The sequence below is a fragment of the Vespa crabro genome, chromosome 4 (genome assembly GCF_910589235.1).
Source record: "Vespa crabro chromosome 4, iyVesCrab1.2, whole genome shotgun sequence".
NCBI lineage: Eukaryota > Metazoa > Arthropoda > Insecta > Hymenoptera > Vespidae > Vespa > Vespa crabro.
Window position 1 is genome coordinate 63,312 of NC_060958.1, and position 20,490 is coordinate 83,801.

The 20,490-nt window shown below is 33.8% G+C and overlaps 3 protein-coding genes across 5 annotated transcripts in view; 2 read left to right on the forward strand and 1 right to left on the reverse strand.

Annotated features, from left to right (window-relative positions):
- Positions 1-11,288, forward strand: part of LOC124423890 (histone acetyltransferase KAT6A) — a 25,879-nt gene extending 14,591 nt beyond the window's left edge. The window contains exons 2-4 of the mRNA XM_046962213.1: positions 35-208; positions 8,163-8,343; positions 8,670-11,288. Coding sequence (XP_046818169.1) covers positions 35-208; positions 8,163-8,343; positions 8,670-8,923 — 609 coding nt within the window. The 3' untranslated portion in view covers positions 8,924-11,288. The remainder of the gene's footprint in view (positions 1-34; positions 209-8,162; positions 8,344-8,669) is intronic.
- LOC124423891 (gamma-aminobutyric acid type B receptor subunit 1) lies at positions 9,745-19,485 on the forward strand. 3 transcript variants are annotated; one of them, XM_046962218.1, is made up of 13 exons: positions 9,749-10,164; positions 12,305-12,943; positions 13,232-13,330; positions 13,396-13,530; positions 13,591-13,761; positions 13,890-14,388; positions 14,661-14,788; positions 15,021-15,313; positions 15,410-15,653; positions 16,223-16,466; positions 16,607-17,001; positions 17,094-17,232; positions 19,053-19,485. In XM_046962218.1, exons 2-13 carry the CDS (start codon positions 12,803-12,805, stop codon positions 19,070-19,072), a joined length of 2,508 nt encoding a protein of 835 aa, XP_046818174.1. In that variant the 5' UTR covers positions 9,749-10,164; positions 12,305-12,802; the 3' UTR covers positions 19,073-19,485. The 3 variants fall into 3 exon arrangements, with proteins under 3 accessions (XP_046818172.1, XP_046818171.1, XP_046818174.1); XM_046962216.1 differs by lacking the exon at positions 19,053-19,485 and having other exon boundaries at positions 9,745-10,164; positions 16,259-16,466; positions 17,094-18,637; XM_046962215.1 differs by lacking the exon at positions 19,053-19,485 and having other exon boundaries at positions 9,746-10,164; positions 17,094-18,637.
- LOC124423895 (mediator of RNA polymerase II transcription subunit 22) lies at positions 10,739-12,302 on the reverse strand. The gene is made up of 2 exons (XM_046962224.1): positions 11,889-12,302; positions 10,739-11,745 (listed from the first exon to the last, which is right to left on the reverse strand). Exons 1-2 carry the CDS (start codon positions 11,989-11,991, stop codon positions 11,426-11,428), a joined length of 423 nt encoding a protein of 140 aa, XP_046818180.1. The 5' UTR covers positions 11,992-12,302; the 3' UTR covers positions 10,739-11,425.
- Positions 19,486-20,490: the final 1,005 nt, after the last annotated feature.

The window sequence follows — 20,490 nt, forward strand, 5'->3', positions numbered from 1 at the left end:
CGTTCTGATTTTGAAATCTTATTCCTTTTTTCAGGTTGGAGACGGTGGCATTATAGTGCTAGACGCAACTTTGGATGCTTCAACGACCGATGATTCCGAATGGGAGCTTTCGGGTGGACCACCGTCACCTTGCGATGTGTCCTTTCTCAATGACAATATTCTTATCAATGGTCGGAGCAATCTATCGAGAACACCAAGAAATCACAAGGTGAGCTCTAATTAATCCATAAAAAAAAGTCTATTCTAGCTCGCAAGAAAATTTAGATATTGTCATTTGAATGAAAAATGTTTCTTCTTCTTTTTTACCTTTTATTTCATAGTCGATAACAAAGCAATAATATAAGCTACACATTAAAAGGAGATAAAGAAAGAGTAAAAGGAAAAAGAATATAGTAAGAAGATATCTTCTGATATAACAGATACAAAACGATCTGCGATCGGTTTTCTTTGTCGTACAACGTCGACGATAATAATCCTTTGTTCTCATTCGATCCACAGTTCCGTGTTTCTCTTTCTTTTGCTACTTTTGAATCTATATTTGCTGGATCAATGGTTTCTCGAAGGATCGTATTTTCGCTCGATTTACTTCACCGATCGCGATAGCCCATGTATAAAATTGATGGGAACGTATCGATAACTTGTTCGTCATACTATCTCTGTCTCTCTCTCACTCATTTTTTCTCTTTTACCTTATTGTCCAACTTAAAGATAACAAAAACTCGCTTTATCATTGTCGTACACGAAGGCTGTACGTACATACATAAAAATTTGTATTTTTCTGAAAGGATTAGAAAGTTGGCTTGATACATCGAAGAAAATGGCGTCAATTTTACGTTCTCGACGTTTAAGGAAGCTCGTGTTGCGCTTAAGAGAAAGATAAAAACGGGTTATGCTTGCTCGTACATAATTTTCTAATAACATTTGCTGGTAACATCGTAGAAAAGAAAAGAAGGAGAGAAGATGGATTTATTGAACATAAAATCAAACGATTTTCTAATAAAACATCGAAAACGATCTTCTCTCTCCCGTCTCTATTTCTCGATTTACTTACAGTGACCATTACGAGTGCACGAACGTAATGCATCTTGTCAAAGAGGATATTATAATGTTTTAACGATACAAAATTGCACATGTTGGGACAAGTAGCTGCATAAAGTGGGCTTGCCTTTTTTCTTTTTCTTTTTTCTTTTTCCTTTTTCTTTTTCCTTTTTCCTTTTTCTTTTTCCTTCGAGAGAGTGGTATACAGTGCCGACGTACAGTAGATAATTCGTGTTTTACGATCCACTTTGCGCATTAGCATCATGCGTCTCATATTATCATAGGTAAGTTTCACCTTTGGAACAATCGTTTTATCGGTGATATGCGTAGCTCGAAGCTAAGACATAGGACAATAAATCTTTGCCTATCTCAGCCAAATGTAGTTCTATAGAATATCGTCAAAAGATTCGTTAGAAACTAAGAGTAAGTTATCGCAAAATCACATATGTCCCTATAATTATGAAAGTGATTTAAATTCAAAATCTATAAATATTAAGCTTATCGTTTATTTTGTGTTACATCGATTTATATTGTAATAATAAAACAAGACTGTAAAAAAGTGTGTGTGTGATTTAAGCCACGTATGGAGCTACTTTCGTAATCAACGGCTCATATCAGAATAACCGACGTTTGCTACAATAGAAAAAAAACCATAAACATCGGCGAGAGCGTATAACGAAGCATGTAATGCCTCGTAACGAAAAGTGAGCGTGCGTTTACCTCGAATCGCTCACGATATTTCGTAACAAGACGAATCACAAACTCTCGTAATATATTTGTCAAGGTCATTCGTTGGCGAACAACGATAATTCGTACGATATATTATTTGTCATTAGCGTAACGCTAGCACCGCTAGCACGTAATTAGCAATTCCTGTCGTGGCTAATAACTGGGAAAAAAACAAAATGTCAATGTTCTGTTTACCAACGTGACGAAACGTACTCGAGATTGATCGTACAGTGTCAAAAAAGTAAAAGTGCAAATGTCATGGTTTATTAATAAAGCACTGACTGACTAAAACAAGTTATTTTTGATAAGTATTTATTCAAACATCTGATTAGATTAGATTAACCCGACAGAATGTTAGATAGTGTATGAATAAAATTTGATGTATTACGTATTATTTAACGAACATTAAATACTTTCTCTATTCTTTTATCATTTACAATTATATTCAGTGTTCGTTCGTACACCGAATTTTTACCAATACCTTATATACAAATATTATTACGTTCATAATCCCCGATAATGCGTATGTCTGAGGGATCATGAAACGCGTCATTTATTGATACACCTTCACTCACATATTTACAAATGTGTACACGTCAAGCCTCTCAAGGTTATGGTTTCTGAATTTGACGCCGAGTGACATCGAATACTCGACCGACTGATTGACACTTTTCATTTCTTTTTTTCCACTCGATCTTGCATTAACTATCATTTTTTACTTTCTAGCTTCTTATCTTGGTTTATGTTCTATAATGTAAACATTTGAAATTGTGCGAAATTATTTTAATATCTCAGATTGTATATGAAACGAGCGGACTCGTAAAATATTAACTAATAACACTGTCACGACACGAATCGTATTTACGTTGCTTGTCATTGTAGACTTATTATGTTGGAGTTTCTTTTTTGTGGCAACTTTTTCTTTTTCTATTTTCTTTTTTTTTTCTTTTTTTTTTTTTTTTTTTTGTAATATTTAACTCGTTTCGAGAAAGACGTTGTGATAAAATTAGAAAAAATTAGAACGAATGGGAGACAAAGGCAAATTCATGCTAGAAGAATATAACGAAATAATTATGACAATGGCGAATGAACATTGCATAATCGGCATTTCCCGTTGACAAAAGATAGTATTGTTCTCTTCGTGCTTCTAACGCATCATTATCGTTACCACTAGGTTTGATAATCGTCGGAATTTGAAACAAAGTACGATTTTTCGCGTTGAATTCAACGTACATTGATGTTACGCGCGTGTTAATACTATGACGATTTAAGGTCTACGTTAACTATTAAAAATTACATTATTATTCGTTAACGCTGCAAAAATCAAAACGTGTCAAAAATAAATTATGCCGTGCATTTTCTTTTCATTACAAAATCGATTCCATTCGGATTCCAAACAAATATTTACTTTTATCACGTTCGTTTATAAATGAGAACGATTGCGTGTTCCTAAATTTTGATTACTGTGATCAGCTGATCTAGAATTTCATCGACCTACTTTTGTTTCCCGTAATAAGCAAATGTCCCGAACGATCACCTTTTTTTCCCATCTTCTTTTCTTCTTTTTCGTTCACGGTAAAAAGAACTTTGAAAAACTTACACGCGAAATTGAAAAGACAAAGAACGTGGTTGCAAAAAAATTCTACAAAATGATCTAAACAAAATTCTCTTGGCAAGTAACGCGTTTCGACAGTGTACGAGAGAATGCACTGGTGCATAGCCGTCGGTTATTACATAGCCTGTACGTACATATGTACATGCGTATCAAGATGTAATCGCTTCTCTCTCGCATCTTTATTCCTTTTCTTTATCATGTCTATTTTCTCTTTTTTTCTAGTCATTACTGTTATGCATTGCTCACGGCTAGGTCGTCTCACGTGTATGTAAATCAGAGAAATGCGTAGAGACGCGTAGCATACGTCTAAGTACATACATATGTATGAAGTGTATAGGATTCACGTAATAACGGTACTAATAGTCGATCGTGACAACGTGTTTCAAAGCAATTATTAAATATCCGACCGGTATATAAAATTTATCCGTTCGATAGAAAATTACAATCAACCGACGAATGAATCTTTCTTGAACAACGACTTGTTATTTCATCGAATACTTTCTATAGATTTAATAATTATTCGGAGAACAATATAATTACTTGTTTTTGTTATTGACTTTCAAATCCACTTTCAAAAAATTAATTCACCGTAACCGTAATACAGCGAGAATTGCCGAAATTTTACCTTTGATCATCGCTCGAATCAACTTTCCACGTAAAAAGTAGGACATGACGTCACTAAGACAGTAGTAACATTGGTCATCGGTATGTTGTCAAATTCGTTCATCATACGTTAAGATATATAATCGTTCGAAAGAGGAGAAAGATGAAAAATGAATGACGAGACGGGTGGTCAATTTTTGTCTAACGAGTAAGTGCTCGATTCTTGAAAGAAAAGTTTCAACTTTCGTTCGCCGTAATCGGAATAGCAATTGCGGTTTGTGATTCTAACCGGTCGTTACATCGATAACCGACTCTCCGCCGACCTTATTCACGGTATTTAAACAAATAACCGTTTGTTGTCTCCCTAACCCGGTTTGTCATTTTGCGAGAATTCTCACACGTTGCAAAAGGACAAGACGGAGCGTCTGTTTTAAAAATCTGCACTTGTGTTAGACCTTTTCTTTTATATATATATATATATATATATATATATATGCATATATGTGTAAGAAAGTAAAAGATACCGACAATTAACGTTGACAAAAGCTTCGACTGGATTTCAGCGACGCACAGCTTTATCTCTGCGAGAGAAAGGAAATTGTTATCTTCCTCGCTCTCTTTCTCCCCACTCCTCCCTGTTTTCACGGACAATGGAAAGAAAAAACCGAATGTATACACTTATTCGCGTTACACAGATAAGATATTACATGCTTGTAGTCGTAGGATCGTAATCTCAGAAGAACAAAGTTTGACGTAAAAAGATTTATTGTCGTTTTCTTCCATATCCACTTACATAATAATACTACGTTCCCGTTTGGATATATCTATCATGACCTTTTTTTCTTTTTCAATACATTCAATAATAATGTCTAATTCTGAACTTAACTTTGAATTTCTTCGCACTGTACGATCGATATTAATATTTATTACAGTGAATGTTTTATATCGTTGGCAAATTTTTAAATAAATAACTTTTAGCATTGATTGTTTGTAAAAATAACAAATAAAAAATTAATGATGATAAGAGTAAGAAAAAAAGGAGTAAAGATTTGTCAGAAAAAAATAAAAGGAAAAATAAATAAATCCTTGCATCGATCATTTTTTAGTAGCAAGTCGTGATTCCCATAACAGTAGTACGTATCTCATTTTACTATTACGGCGTTATATACGAGTACGCAAAGGTCGGCTGCTATGATAAAAACTGGATGTAGACGCATCCGTTATGTCCTAATAAAAGCAGACGCTCCGAGTATCTCCGGTTTGAGCTTTGCGATTCATTCGTTTCGACCGCGAATTTGTCTCCACTAACTCGTTCTACTCGTCTCTTTTCTTAATGACAACTGTTGACTCTTCCCTTTCATAATAGGCGGATGCGCTTTTTTTCTTTTTTTTTTCATCCCTTTTCGATAATTTCAAAAACGACAAATTCTGAAAAATGTGAAAATTCTGATTTTTTGAACGATCCGAATAATCTAATAATTAAATATTAAAATATTTACAAAGGATACGAGTATCTTTTATTATCAGTCCTTGGAGAAATAGAATATAGAATATTAGAAAAACAAAATCAGTAATTTTTGCCTTTTTATCTATCAACATCAAAGTTAGATATTGGGTAATCGTGAAAACTCATAAGAATTCTTATAAAGTATCTAATTTCAATTCGTATTAAGTTGTTCCTTATGTCGAACAACTCGACAAAGTCACGTAACGCATTCGTCACGTTGCAAAGAGTATATATACTCGTTATGTCTGGTGTATGCGTCTTGTGAACGAAGTTAAACAATTCAGAAGCCGAACATTTATATTATGCGCACTTTCGTTAGAGAAACGATTTGTCATACATCATACGGAACATGATGTAAAAGAAGCATCGGAGAATGGGAACTTTCCATATTAATATTTGTCAATGACCAATAACCTCATCTAGCTTATTGACAATGCCATTTTCACGATTTACCAAGAAGAAAGTAGGTAGTAACTTGCGATTAGCCTCTTACTTGCCTCTCTTCTTTTTAGAATCGTTTTCACTACAATTTTACAAATGTTTATGAACACAACTATTTCTACTTTCATAAGAGTTTCTAGAAGTACGATATTTAGTCGTGATTAATTCAAGTTCAGTATACGTATATCTACGTCGAAAGTTACTTAATGTTTTAATAGTTTCAAGTTTCATTCTTCATGTACGAACAGGTTATTACAAAATTAATCTTTCTTAGATATATCTTTTTAATAATTATATCAATAATATATACGCACGAAGTACGTGATTAATTAATTCAATCGTTCATCTTCGAACGCTTCAAATTTCAAATATGATATTATATATCTTTATATTTTAAATATAGACTATACCTGAAAATAAATTATACATTTAGAATCCCGGATACGTGATCGTTAATTGATTCAATTTTATAACATCAGCTATTCGCAAAATCTCAGAAGGAAAGAGAACGTTCAAGGCGTAGATATAATTAACTAAGGCATGCAGTAAAGTCGTAGTTGAAATAATTGTGGATAGGTACTGTTATTGCCATATCTATATAACAAAATCCGAGTTGTGCTCGTGATAACAAATGAAGATCATTTTAAATCGTGAATTTATCGATATAAAAAGTATTCTTACTTATCACTTTTTATTTGTTAATAAAGGGAAAAACCACGAAATGTTCCTTCCGATCTTTTTTTACGACCTTATCAAGAGGAAAAAATCGCAGAATGTCTTTTCGCTTCTGTGCTCGAAAAATCAACGAGCGTGACCGCTTACTGTTATTCCACGCCAGTCTGTGTTAATGCCGTTCCTTTTGTTTGTTTTGTAATTAATTTTCATTCTTTTTTATGATCTATATGAAGTAACTTGAAGCTTTTTCTTAGTGTCAAAACGTTAAAAAATATTTCGATGGATCAATATGGAACATTAGATATTGTCTCTTTCGAGGATTTTTAAGAAAAGCACAATATAAATAAGTGAAAAAAAGGAACAAAAGAAAAAGAGAAAGGAACATATTTGCAAATTCTTTGTTATCTTCAATTACTCGAAATTTAATTAATTAGTCCTAGAATCAATCGATCAATATGTTGAATGCCGATCTACTATCATCATGGTGATTTTCCATTGAGGCCGCGTGGCCATTTCATAGGTCCACCTTATTGTATTCATTGTGAACGTTCAAGAAACATGAATTATGATATTCATAAATATATTCGTACACATCAACATAGAAAGCATTATTAATTTGAATAATATTGTCATATATGGAAAGGTAATTTAAAAAGTTTTTAAATATATATAATTCCATGATAACTTTCATAATTTGTTTCTCTAGTTATAGTTTTATTATACTTTTATTACATTAAATTAATTAATTTTTTAAATTATAATATCTGTATATATATAATATTTTTATATTGTCTCACAAATATATAACTAAAGTGGCATAAAACGATGTTTAGTATTAAAACAAGATAAGCAAAAATTAGATGTATCCGGACAATCGTCACAAAACGTTACTATTTTTACAATACCATTTCTTCCTCATTGATTGCCTAAAGCAATAGTTATATTTGCGCTATTACTTGAAATTGATTTTTTTTAGAATTATATCTTCATATATATATATATATATATATATGTGTGTGTACGTATGTATGCATGTATGTCACTTGAAAACTCTTCCTTGTAATTTCCTTGTTGTTTATTGAGAAAGCAATTTATATAAACTTTCATTTTGTATTTTGATATCATTCTTTTGACATCTAGCTTTATTTGTTATTTATATCTTGTGCGAGAGGATTATAAGACTACCATCGTTTAGCAATGAAAAAGAATAAATGAAATTAAAAAGACGTTTGATAACATGAAGATAATAGCAGATATGGGCTCTCTTGTGAAGCGGAAACGTACCACTACGCCGCATGATCCATCGATGAGTCACGTTATAATAATTGCATTATGCGTAAAAATTATGCATTAACCGATGAATATTATGAAGAATTTCATGATCATGTTTCATTTTAAAAGAATTACAATGGCCTGAATGGAAAGATCGACATGAGCCATAGATGGCTTTCGCGGCATTCAATGTGTTGAAATTAATTAATGCTTTTGTTTGATATAATTAAACATCATTGAAATGACTATAAGTTCATACTAATATCTTCGTGTTCGTTTCAGCATCGAATACAATTTGATGATATGGCGACGCGCACCTTCGAATATCCAAGCGAGGCCTCGATGTTGGAGGGCGAGGGCAGCATCGTGGATGGCGAAACCTCTACTTCCGGAGAGCAATCTACGCAGATCATCAGTAAAACGTCCGCGACCGGTTCGACGACGAGCATCCCGTCGCTTCTCGGTAATTTTCATAGTTAACAACAATGACTTTCTATATATATATATATATATATATATATATATATATATATATATATATATATATATAGAAATATAGAAATTAACAAGTTCGTTATTTATTCGTCTCGATAGTTCTCCTACTTTTTTTTTAGTGATAAAGCATCACGTTGCAAATCCCCAAATACAAAAATTAGATTTATATCTATATAGATAATTGCTCTTAGAATCAATCGACGAAGAGATCGTAAAATTATTACATATCACAAAAATGATCGAAATACACTTGGATTTATGTCATTCTTCTCACACGTTTCCCCACTTTTTTAGGAGGTGGTGGTTTGGCGAGCTATACACCGAGCAAAGTGGATTTGGCATCTGAGGGCTTCGAATTAGGTGTTACCAGGGCTACGTTAACAACGGTTACAAGCTTGACTACGAACAACACGAATGGCAACGATCAACAGCAGCAGCAGCAGCAGCAGCAGCAACAAGGGCAAAACGCGAGCGAGGTCGACTACTTGAAACCTGCTCAAGATGGCAATGCATGGGGTTCCGAGACGACCGGTGATCTTCTTTATTGAATAGCCGATGAACCGGCGAAGAAGAAGAAATAAAAAGAGGAGCGAGAAAAGAGGAGAGAAAGAAAGACAAAACTGCTGCGAGAGGCCAAAAAGGAAAAAAAGGGAATCACGTTGAAATATTTTCTGCCTTTCTACCTTGAAATACATCATATTCCAGAGATCGAGGATAACATAGGAAAGAAAGGGAAAAAGAAAAAGAAAAAGGATCAGCATCGTAGAATTGAAGAGGAAAAACTTTTTCATGATTGTAAAAATCGATTGAAGAGAGAATGGCTTTCGAAAGAGTGAATTTTTTTTTCTTTTTTCCATGAGATTCTAGAAGGTCGATGGAAAGGGGGAAGGAGGAGGAGAGAGAAAAGTAAATAAAAACAAGTACGATAATGAAATCCTCGATTTCCTCGAATGCACGGTGCAGCAGGAAAAATTCGTTTGAATACGGTTAGACGTTTAGTCAAATTTACAAAAGAAACAGTATCATTCCAAGTTTATGCATTTACCTCTTATTCTTACGATATATCGCGAAGCGAACGGATAACTTTCCTAAAGAGAACGAATCATCGATTACTGCCAAGATATGTTAGTACTTGTTCTAAATATGGCGCCTTAAAAAACTACGAGCCAGTCGACGACGATTCATCGAGACATCGTAGTCATGTCAGATATATGATGCAAAGAGAAAATGAAAGCATATCACCTTTTTGGCGTATTTTATAGATATATATATATATATATGTATATGTATATGTATATGTATGTGTATATATATATATATATATATATATATATACATATATGCATAGTAAAGTCGATAGGGAGAACTGAAAGTTTTGTAACCTTTTTGAGATTATTTTACCGCTAAACTGCAAAGTATTTAAGCTGCCAATCGAGGAACAGAATTTTATGCAAACGTTTTTAGGAAAGAAAAAGAAAAATGAAAACAAAAAATTGAATATCTTAGAGGTGTATGTGATCGCGAAGGGCGGGGTGGGGTATATCTGTAATAAAAAGAAAAAGAACAATACACCAAGAAAAATATACCGAGGTTTAGATTTGTAAAAGTTTTTTGCCAAAGTAGAACGTAAGTCTACTTAGAATATACTTATCATATATGTACAATAAGCCACTGTCGATTTACTGGATTTGTAAGAAGTCGAAAAGGAAGAAAGAAAGAAAGAAAAAAGAAATTCACCGTTTCACGTCAAACAACGATCATATTTCGAAGCGTATTGGGAAGATGCCTCGTACGTAACTTAAATTGTACTTCAATAAAAGTACATGCGTGTGTGTGTGTGATTTCATTTCGAATTTCAGCCAGCTTTTTGTTTGTCATACGCGGACGAGGACCAAAAATAATGGAATAGGAGATAAAAGGATTTATTGGTTCATTAAGATTAATTATTAATTTTAAGTGAAAAAAATTATGTATATACTAAATTATTATTGGTCTTATGAGCATTTAGGTTCGTGATATCCACTCTCGAAATTCAGGGAGGGAAAAAATTAAGCTAGATTAAGACCGATATTCTATGTATTTTTATTTCTTCTAATTGTCTGATTTATGTTCAAGATATTAGTCTACCGCATGTATTCTGAACGTTCATTTTTGAATCGTGTAAGTATTTAATGTATTATCGAAGCATTACTTGGTATAGATAATCTTTACTTGATTGCGTTATCGCTGACTGATTCAAGTAAATAAATACAATATAAAGATAATAATTTATTGAAAGGTGCATTTATCGTTTGTATTGAATCGTTCTCACGTTTTGTTGCGTCTGAAATAGGTATTAATTAGGTACTGTTGTTCTCCAAGTATTTTGTGATGTAATACTTTTATTTAATTGCCTATATTATACACGATCCATAATTGGTGGATCAATGTCACAGCGTTGTGCTTACACTGTGATACTCTTGTTATTCTTCTAGTACTCGATAGTAACTCTCAAGGAAATGCTCGGATGGAAGAACAAGTCTAAGAAGACCTAGCTAGGGTTATATCTGCATGGTATCGATAATTGCGCCGCGGAGTTAGGGAGGAGATTGTACGCGTAGCATTCCAAATTTATTGACAAAGTATTGATTTGTATCACTTTTGTAAAGTAGATTTTTAATCTCCTTATTGCAATTGGGGGAACTCCGTAATGTTTTTGTAAATTATATTTGTACAATATGAGCAAGTACGATTATCGGAGTCCATGTTATTATGCAAGTAGCGTTTATGATCATCCTTAACACAATTTGACGCTTGAATTTACAATACTACATTATCGAATATGCTTATTAATTAGAAATATCGTGTGATGTATCTCGTATGTGTGTCAAAATATTGAAGTAATAAAAGGAAACAAGTATGTCTTACTTCATACTCCATGTGTATTGTCAATGAAAATGAATAAGAGGATCGTCTTATAAAAATTAATCCTATTTATTTAAATAAATATTAAAAATTTATAACATCACGAACTTAAAAAGAATTAGAAATTTCCTAAAATTTAACGGATGTTATTTATATATCGAAGTATAATATTCTTCTTCTAGGTCATACAAATCAGCTGCCATATCATCTCTCAAAGATGCCAATTTTTGATCGCATTCGGCTTGCTTCGTTCTAAACAATTTACTATTGTGCGCTATGGCATCATTCACGGATGGAAAATCATTAAGAATCAAATATTGTTTTATATCGGAAACCAACTTCATCAGAGATTCGCCGGCTCTAACGATGTTAGCTGCCCTGACATGCATTTCAAAAGTGTCCTGTTCGCATTGTGCCATCCGTGAGAGTTGCGAATCATTTTCACCTTTAGCAAGCTTGACGATTTCTGAAGACAAAGTAATATAATAGAAATGTAAAGGAAACTTTACAAATGAAGTTTGATAGATACAAAAAAAGAAAAAAAAAAAAAAAAAGCAATATTCGAAGAACGTTCAAATACAAGGAAAAAAGTTTGAGGTTAGGACGCACCTTCGAAATTTTCTAACATCGATTTAACATCGTCCTTCAATCGCGTTGTATATGATTTTAACAAAGCTTCTTTGCTCTGTGGTAATGCACGTTGCGCTGCCATTTGATCCAATAATAATACACTTTTATCTTCGAAAACGGTGAGCTCTTTGATTCACAACAAACTCACGAATGTTCATCACGTTGAGTTCTAACTTACCGATCAAGCAAGGACAATACTACAAACAAATTAAAAATCTATCTAAATGTTTCCTTACAATGAATATTTCGATGTACACACACACACACACACACACACATATATATATACATATATATATATGTAAAATTAAGTAAGATTACGCTATGAAACTGTAAAAAAAGGAATTATCGTACGATGCATGTTTATTATACAACTTTCTTATCGATTTTCACAGAGAGAGGGTGCGAGAGAAAGAAGAGGGGGAACCTGCACGAACGTTCTTGAGAGCCACCTCCTTTATCCCTACTACTACCCTCGAGTCCCGGGATGGAATCAATATGAAAGCTCCCGCGAAGCTTCCGTCTTCGACGAAAAGCACTTTAATACGGACAATAAGATTGTAGTGAGTTCGATAGACTTCTTTTTCCTATGATAATGATCGAGTGTTTCCACAAAATAGTTCGCTGATTTATTTAAAGATCCTTTCGATTGAGAGCAACTTCCCTCACGAGGGAAAGAAATTTAAAAGAGGATTTTTCGGAAGGGCTGAAAATGTTTCTTTAGTTGAGTTCAAAACAGGACCGGTGTGAGAATGAAGAGTACAAAAAAAGTGCGCCTCTCTAAGTCACGTTCATTGGGCATGTCATAGGGGTAGTTTTAAAGAGAGATAGAGGAAAGGAATAAAAACAGAGAGAGAGAGAGAGAGAGAGAGAGAGAGAGATTCAGCAACAGAATGTTGATCCTAATCATCAGCATTTTGACGGTAGCTCGTACGATTGTCGCTTCGTTACCACCTTCCGATGAGAACGACAATATCCTCCACATCGGAGGTATTTTCCCGATAGAAGGAGAGGGTGGTTGGCAGGGTGGTCAGGTTTGTGAAACACTTTTTTTACACTCTGTAAGTGGTTGTTTCGCGAATTATCACGAACCCTGATTTTACCCGATAAATGTTTCTTTCCTTAAATTAAAAATCAAATAATATATATTATGTTCTGTAAATATCAAGTAAGTTTATAATATAGATTATTTTTAATTTATTTGGAATTTATTAACAATAAAATTTACTTTCTTTCCGATAATTTGGGCTGGTTCTCTTTTGTGTCATATATATATATATATATATATATATATATATATATATATATATATATATATATAGGCATGCATGCCAGCCGTGAATTTGGCACTGGATGATGTTAATCGTGAGAAAAATTTGTTACCTGGTTTCACCCTGAAATTGCACTCCAATGACAGCCAGGTAAACGGCTAATTATAATTTATAAGTCATATGTAATACACTAATTTATCATAATTCCCTTTCAGTGCGAACCTGGCCTTGGTGCCTCGGTAATGTACAATTTACTCTACTATAAGCCGCATAAACTTATGCTCTTAGCCGGATGCAGCACGGTTTGTACCACTGTTGCTGAAGCAGCGAAAATGTGGAACTTGGTTGTCGTAAGTAATCTTTGTCCTTCATCAAATTAAATAATAAGAAATAACGAACAATTTTTTCAGCTATGTTACGGTGCCTCGTCACCAGCACTATCGGACAGAAATCGATTCCCGACTTTATTCAGGACACATCCATCCGCCACCGTGCACAACCCCACGAGAATCAAACTCCTACAAAAATTCGGCTGGTCGCGTGTCGCCATATTGCAGCAAGCCGAGGAAGTGTTCATTTCTGTCAGTCCATTTATATTGTCGTCTCTAAATTATTCCCAAATAATAATATAATATAATAAACGTAAACATTATTCCTAGATAATGTTTCTAATCTAATATTTTTCACGTCTTCTTTTCTCATGGTATAGACGGTAGAAGATCTAGAAGCACGCTGTAAAGAAGCAGGAATAGAAATAGTCACGCGTCAGAGCTTTCTCTCTGATCCATCGGATGCTGTGAGGAATCTACGCAGACAAGACGCTAGAATAATCGTTGGTCTCTTCTACGTCGTAGCTGCGAGGAGAGTCCTCTGCGAGTTATATCGTCACAATCTTTATGGAAAGAGTTACGTTTGGTTTTTCATCGGATGGTACGAGGACAATTGGTTCGAGATGAATCTCGATAAGGAGAATATCGCTTGTACTAAGGAACAAATGAGACAAGCTGCCGAAGGTCATATTACGACCGAGGCTCTCATGTGGAATCAAAATAACGATACGACTATCAGCGGTATGACGTCGGAAGATTTCAGGCAAAGATTGAACAAACTATTAAAGGAGGGTGGATTTGATATCGATAACAATCGGTATCCCGAAGGTTATCAGGAAGCTCCGCTTGCGTACGATGCTGTTTGGTCTGTGGCGTTAGGTAAGCATGTCAAATGTAAAAAGTATTAGGATAACTTTCACTTTTATTCTCGATTTTTTTCTCATACGAATCCAATGACGAGATGAAGATCCCAATGGAGGATGTAACAGTCGAAGATAATAAGAAATAATAAAATTATCCTCCTAAAGGATTTTCATAATAAGAGCATAATAACCTCAAAATGAACGAAAAGCGAGATATTTATAAAATACCCGTTCTATAAAAGATTAGAATTGAACTGCTTTAACTGAAAACGCTTTTCTATACATTAGCCTTTAACAAAACTATGGAGAAGTTAAATAAACTGGGCAAGAGCTTGAAGAACTTTACCTATACCGACAAGGAAATCGCCGATGAGATTTATTCGGCTATCAACTCGACCCAATTCTTAGGAGTTTCCGTATGTAAAAAATATTCGAATCTACAGGGCGTATAAAAAGGATGTGTCCACTGCTTTATCGAATGTTTCTTCAATTCGTCATTCCTTTTGACACAAGTTTTTAAGGTTAGATCTTCTCAACGATCAAGAATTCATCCTAGAAGTTGTGGTTGTGGCCACATTTTGCGATACGCTCTGTAATTAATTAATTAATTAGGTCTATCCTCAATAATGCCTTTGACCGTTTGCACAGGGATACGTAGCATTTAGTTCGCAAGGTGATAGGATAGCATTGACACAAATCGAACAAGTAATCGATGGAAAGTACGTTAAGTTAGGGTACTATGATACGCAAAGCGATAATCTTACATGGCGGAACATGGAGCGTTGGATAGGTGGGAAAGTACCTCAAGATAGAACGATAGTAAGGACGGTTCTAAGAACGGTATCACTGCCTTTATTCATATGTATGGGTACTATATCGTCTGTCGGGATAGTTATAGCTATTGTATTGATTATTTTCAACGTCTGGAATAGACATCGAAGGTGTGAAAGGATTTCGTTTGATAAGGAACATTCTATATCTTCAACTTTTCCTCATTTATCATTTACTTCATTCATTTCTTCCTGTTGATTTTGTAGGGTGATTATGTCTTCTCATCCGGTATGTAACACGATCATGCTGGCGGGTGTGATAGCCTGTTTCATATCTGTATTTCTTCTTGGAATCGACGGCAGATTCGTTTCACCAAATGAATATCCAGGAATTTGTCAGGCGAGAGCTTGGACGTTGTCTACCGGTTTTACTCTTGCGTTCGGTGCTATGTTCAGTAAAGTATGGCGAGTTCACAGACTCACTACTAAAACGAAAGCCGATCAGGCAAAGGTAAGTAAACGTCATATCATTCGATTACTAGTCTACTAGAGTTAGTTTGTTACACTGCACAGTGCATAGTTTTTAGAAGTACCATTTACTTCCTTCTCGAATAGTGGATATTTAGCGATTTTACCATATTTTCTTTGCGCTTCCAACGTTTAAGAAGTTTATATATGTGCGACCATCCAGCACGAGTTATCCTGTGTTTTAATTAAGTGTCGCACAGCAACAAAATCGATGTTGCTCGAAGGTTACATGACAATGCAACCGTATATAATTCGTGACCATAAAATAGGCCTCTTTTGCATTTAAAAAATCAATAACCCCCCCCCCCCTCCCCGGAATTATATACCGTTGTTACAAACGTCGCAGAGTGGTTTAAAATACGACATTAATTTATAAACGTGTTTATTTGCCGTCAAGTGTAATATTTTAGACGCGTCCATTGTATGTGCTTTCTTTTAATGTGTCCTATTGGTCAGTCAATTGTTATCGTTCAGATATTATGGATCTCACGATTTATTTATGGACCTTACTCGTACGTCCTGCATCTTCAATCCCTTCTCCGTTCTTTTTAGTTGTTCATGGCTAAACAAAAAGTTTCATCTATACAGAAGAAGATTCAGCCATGGAAGCTATATACGATGGTAAGCGGATTATTGGTAGTCGACATCGTACTTCTTAGCACATGGCAAGGATTTCATCCTTTGCAAAGGCAAATCGAAGTTTTCCCATTGGAATCACCTCCAACCGGGGACGACGACGCGAGAATAAGACCAGAGTTAGAGCATTGCGAGAGCGAACACAATAGCATATGGCTCGGTTAGTATATATGTATATATATATATATATATATATATATATATATCTATCTTCCTAATATATGTATGAAAGATAATGGAAAAGATTTCAGATTCGATTTTACAGCTTATATCGATCAAACGTGAAAATTATTGTTTTAGGATCGATCTATGGTTACAAAGGTGTTATCCTGGTCTTTGGCTTATTCTTGGCATATGAAACGAGAAGTATCAAAGTGAAGCAAATAAATGATTCGAGATACGTAGGCATGTCAATTTATAACGTAGTTGTATTATGCCTGATAACGGCCCCCGTTACGATGGTTATAGCCAGTCAACAAGATGCCAGTTTTGCTTTCGTAGCATTAGCAATTATATTTTGTTGCTTTCTCAGCATGGCGTTGATCTTTGTGCCGAAGGTAATAGAAGTGATTAGACATCCCAGGGACAAGGCAGAATCAAAATATAATCCTGACGTAGGATTGTCAAAGGAGGACGAAGAAAAATATCAAAAATTATTAAGTGAGAATGATGAACTACAAAAACTCATTGCCGAGGTAAAATGTCGATTACTTCTATCGATCTGAATATTATGAACATTGAACAGTCATTATTATATTTTTTTCTTTATTCCTTTTTGCCGGAACAGAAGGAAGATAAAATAAAGCTTTTGAAACAGAAGCTTATCGAACGTGATGCGTTAAAAGGAGGAGGTGGAAATATCGGAAAGGATTCCTTGATCGTAGCCGATTTTGTAACCGGCGAGGGAACTTCGGACAGTGCAATCGGTGGGGGTATTTCTGTTAATACAAGATCCTCTCGAGCTTCCGCTTCCGATTTTGAGTTGTCGGAATCGTACTTATAAATTCCAATCCATTCAACCTCATTTCATTCGGAGACGTTTCGAGTAGACCAAAGTTTTGTGTATTTTTTGTACCAAAACTATGGTATCATGCAATAGTCATTGTCGGCGGTACTTTACGTATGTATCACAAATAAATAATACTTTCTCACCTCTCAGAAAAAGGTAAGAGAAAGAAAATAATAGTATAAAGGAGAAAGTCGAATTTTGTGTTAAAATTAGTAAGCATGCGATGCTCGACGTCTATTTGCCTAGATTCGTACGAATACTACTTCTACGAAAGCATATTCTAGATTTCTATATTCGTGTAAATGTGTAAATGTTAAACCGTCTGAAGTATTTGAAATCGCCCGTGCGCGTAAATACGTCATCGAATTCGTAACTTCGTGTAAGTAGAAACTCGATTAAACGTCATTTGAAATTCTAATTCGATGATGAATGGATTAAATCTCGGCCTAGGCCATTTCAAGCCGTTCTTTCGCGCGCACACGCACGCACACACACTCCCTCTATCTTTCTCTAGAACGACTACAGTATTCTTTTTCCAAGTTATTATACGGTCGGAGATGAAGGATGCAATATTCGATACGACACCAAATACTTGAATCTATGCTCGAAAATGATGCATACAAAAAATAATACAAAATATTATATCAAAAGAAAAAAAGAAAAAAAGAAAGAAAGAAAGAAAAAAAAGAAGAAAGAAAAGAAAACAAGCAGACCATAACACAATTTCTCATTTGATATTACCTTATAGAATCCAATCTTAAGGACCAACCTAAACCCTACATGTTACATATATTCCTCGATGAAAATATTAATTTTCGATATCTGATATACACGTATATATTATTTTGGACGATTTTTTATTTGTAAGTGTAAGAGCAAGCACCTCCATTTCTAATAAGTAGGCATTCGTGAGAAGGTTGACCTAAGGGTTTGTATAATTTAGCGGTTAGAACAGTCGCCCGGAAAGCGAAAGACTTGGGTTCGAATCACGTATCAAACCACCCAAGGGCCCAACTTCTCTTGCAAATCCTACAGAAAATGTAAATTTGTAATTATTCGAATCACTGACCACGTCAAAAATCCCGGGTCCAAAGAAAGAACTTATATCCGATCGTTTCTTGACGATAGAATTCGACAAAAGGTACAGAATATTTATTTATTTATTTATTTATTCTTGCATAATCGAAAGTTCAAACAATAACAATAGGATAAAGAGACGTGGTAGGTTTCTTTGTCACCAAAACGAATCTCTGTCTCTGTGGCATCAAATATCGTTTATTATCGAATAAATAAATTGTGTGAAACAATTGCAGTTAAATCTCGTTAGACAATACTCGTTATACTTTATTTGCTAACCGATGTAAACCTCATGAAGTCTGCTCCCAAATTTTGTAACGTTTAAATTTAACGCTTCCGCGCTAATAATTAATATTGCTAATTATTTGCTAATACAATAAATATTGTTAAAAAAGAAAAGGAAGAAGAAAAAAAAAAGAAAAAATGCTAACGAGATTTAAACGCTTACAAAGTTCGACCATTCATAAATAATTTGGGAGTCTTTATGAGGTGTCTCATTGAAATTTTATCGTGCACGATATAAATATTTCTTTTTCTTTTTTTTATAAAGAAATTCATATTATATATTTGATACTTGCATTATTATTTATGAATGGCTTTACTTCTTTAGGGTTTTCTCGCTATATTTCAAGGATATGGTTTCTGACTTCTTGTTTCTAGATACGGACAACATCGGCTGATTACAAGAATATCATCAGCTACAATGTCAAAGCAATATGCACGAACGGGCTAAAAGTTTACGACAAAGCTATCTTCTAAAATTTAGTATTAAGCATATCTGTGCGATCTTTGCTCGATTTTAAAAGCTTTTGTTTGTTGCATTGGGCAGGAACAAATGTTATTCGTAATTTCTAAATACAATTTTATCAGTTAATATGATATGAACTGTCCACTCTCATAATTGCGCAATTTACTGAAAAGAGAAGAACCGTTTCGCATCTCTAAAGCGTGATAACGCGATTTAACTGCAATTTGCAAATTATTGTTATTATCGTCGTCGTCGTCGTCGTCGTCGTCGTCGCCATTATCATAATCATCATTATTATTATTATTATTATTATTATTATTATTATTATTATTATTATTATTATTATTATTGTTGTTGTTGTTGTTGTTATTATTGTTGTTATTATTATTATTATTACTATTATTATTATTATTATTATTATTATTATTATTATTATTATTATTATTATTATTACTATTATTATTATTATTATTGTGTATGTACAACGTAGATTAAAACTAAATTATAAGCACAAGAGCTGAAATGTGCGTGTTTTATCCGTTGATCTGCGCTTTCTTTAGAAATTTTATCAAAAAATTAATCGATTTCGTTATATCGTGAGCATATCCACTACACAATATTTTTTATTGTATCTCATTTACTTAGGGTCAAGTAAACGACATGCTCAAATTGTATATTTATGATAGCATTATCAAAATGTTGAAGAAAGTATCTTATATGTACGTTGGTATATGTGAAGATATTTATTTTTAAGTTTTTCAATTATAAACTTCGTTAAAAACTGTATGTGACCTTAATTATTCCGTCCTATACTAATCAGATCTTGCAAATATTTTATCCGTTATAATATCGTGCATATAAAACGATTACATTTTCGACTTAATCAAATTGATCAAATATTGTTTCTGTAATTCTTCTTGCTGATATGAAAAGTTTGTAGAAATAATTATTAGCATATAAGTACTACTAAATAAGTAATTTTTAAACGTTACAGCGGTTGGTTTTTTTTCCAAAGGGACATTATATAGCTACATATACGATATAAGAATATGTATTTCTATCAGTCTTACGTACTTATCATAAAATGAAGCGTATGATAGTAATTTTTTTGTGCAGAAAAAATGTTAAGACGTCTAACAAAGGCAAATTAGAAACATGTAGATTATCTCTTTTGAGTGTAGGTTACTTGAAAGGGATTGTCATATTTACTTCCTCAAAGATCTAACAAGATGACATTGGTATATTGCAAACGGCTGTGGGACTGACCAAACTATGGTAACAGACTTATTATAAATAATTTTTTTCGATCTTTGTAGATTTGGCTGCTGTTTCTTTACAGTGGCCAGAAAA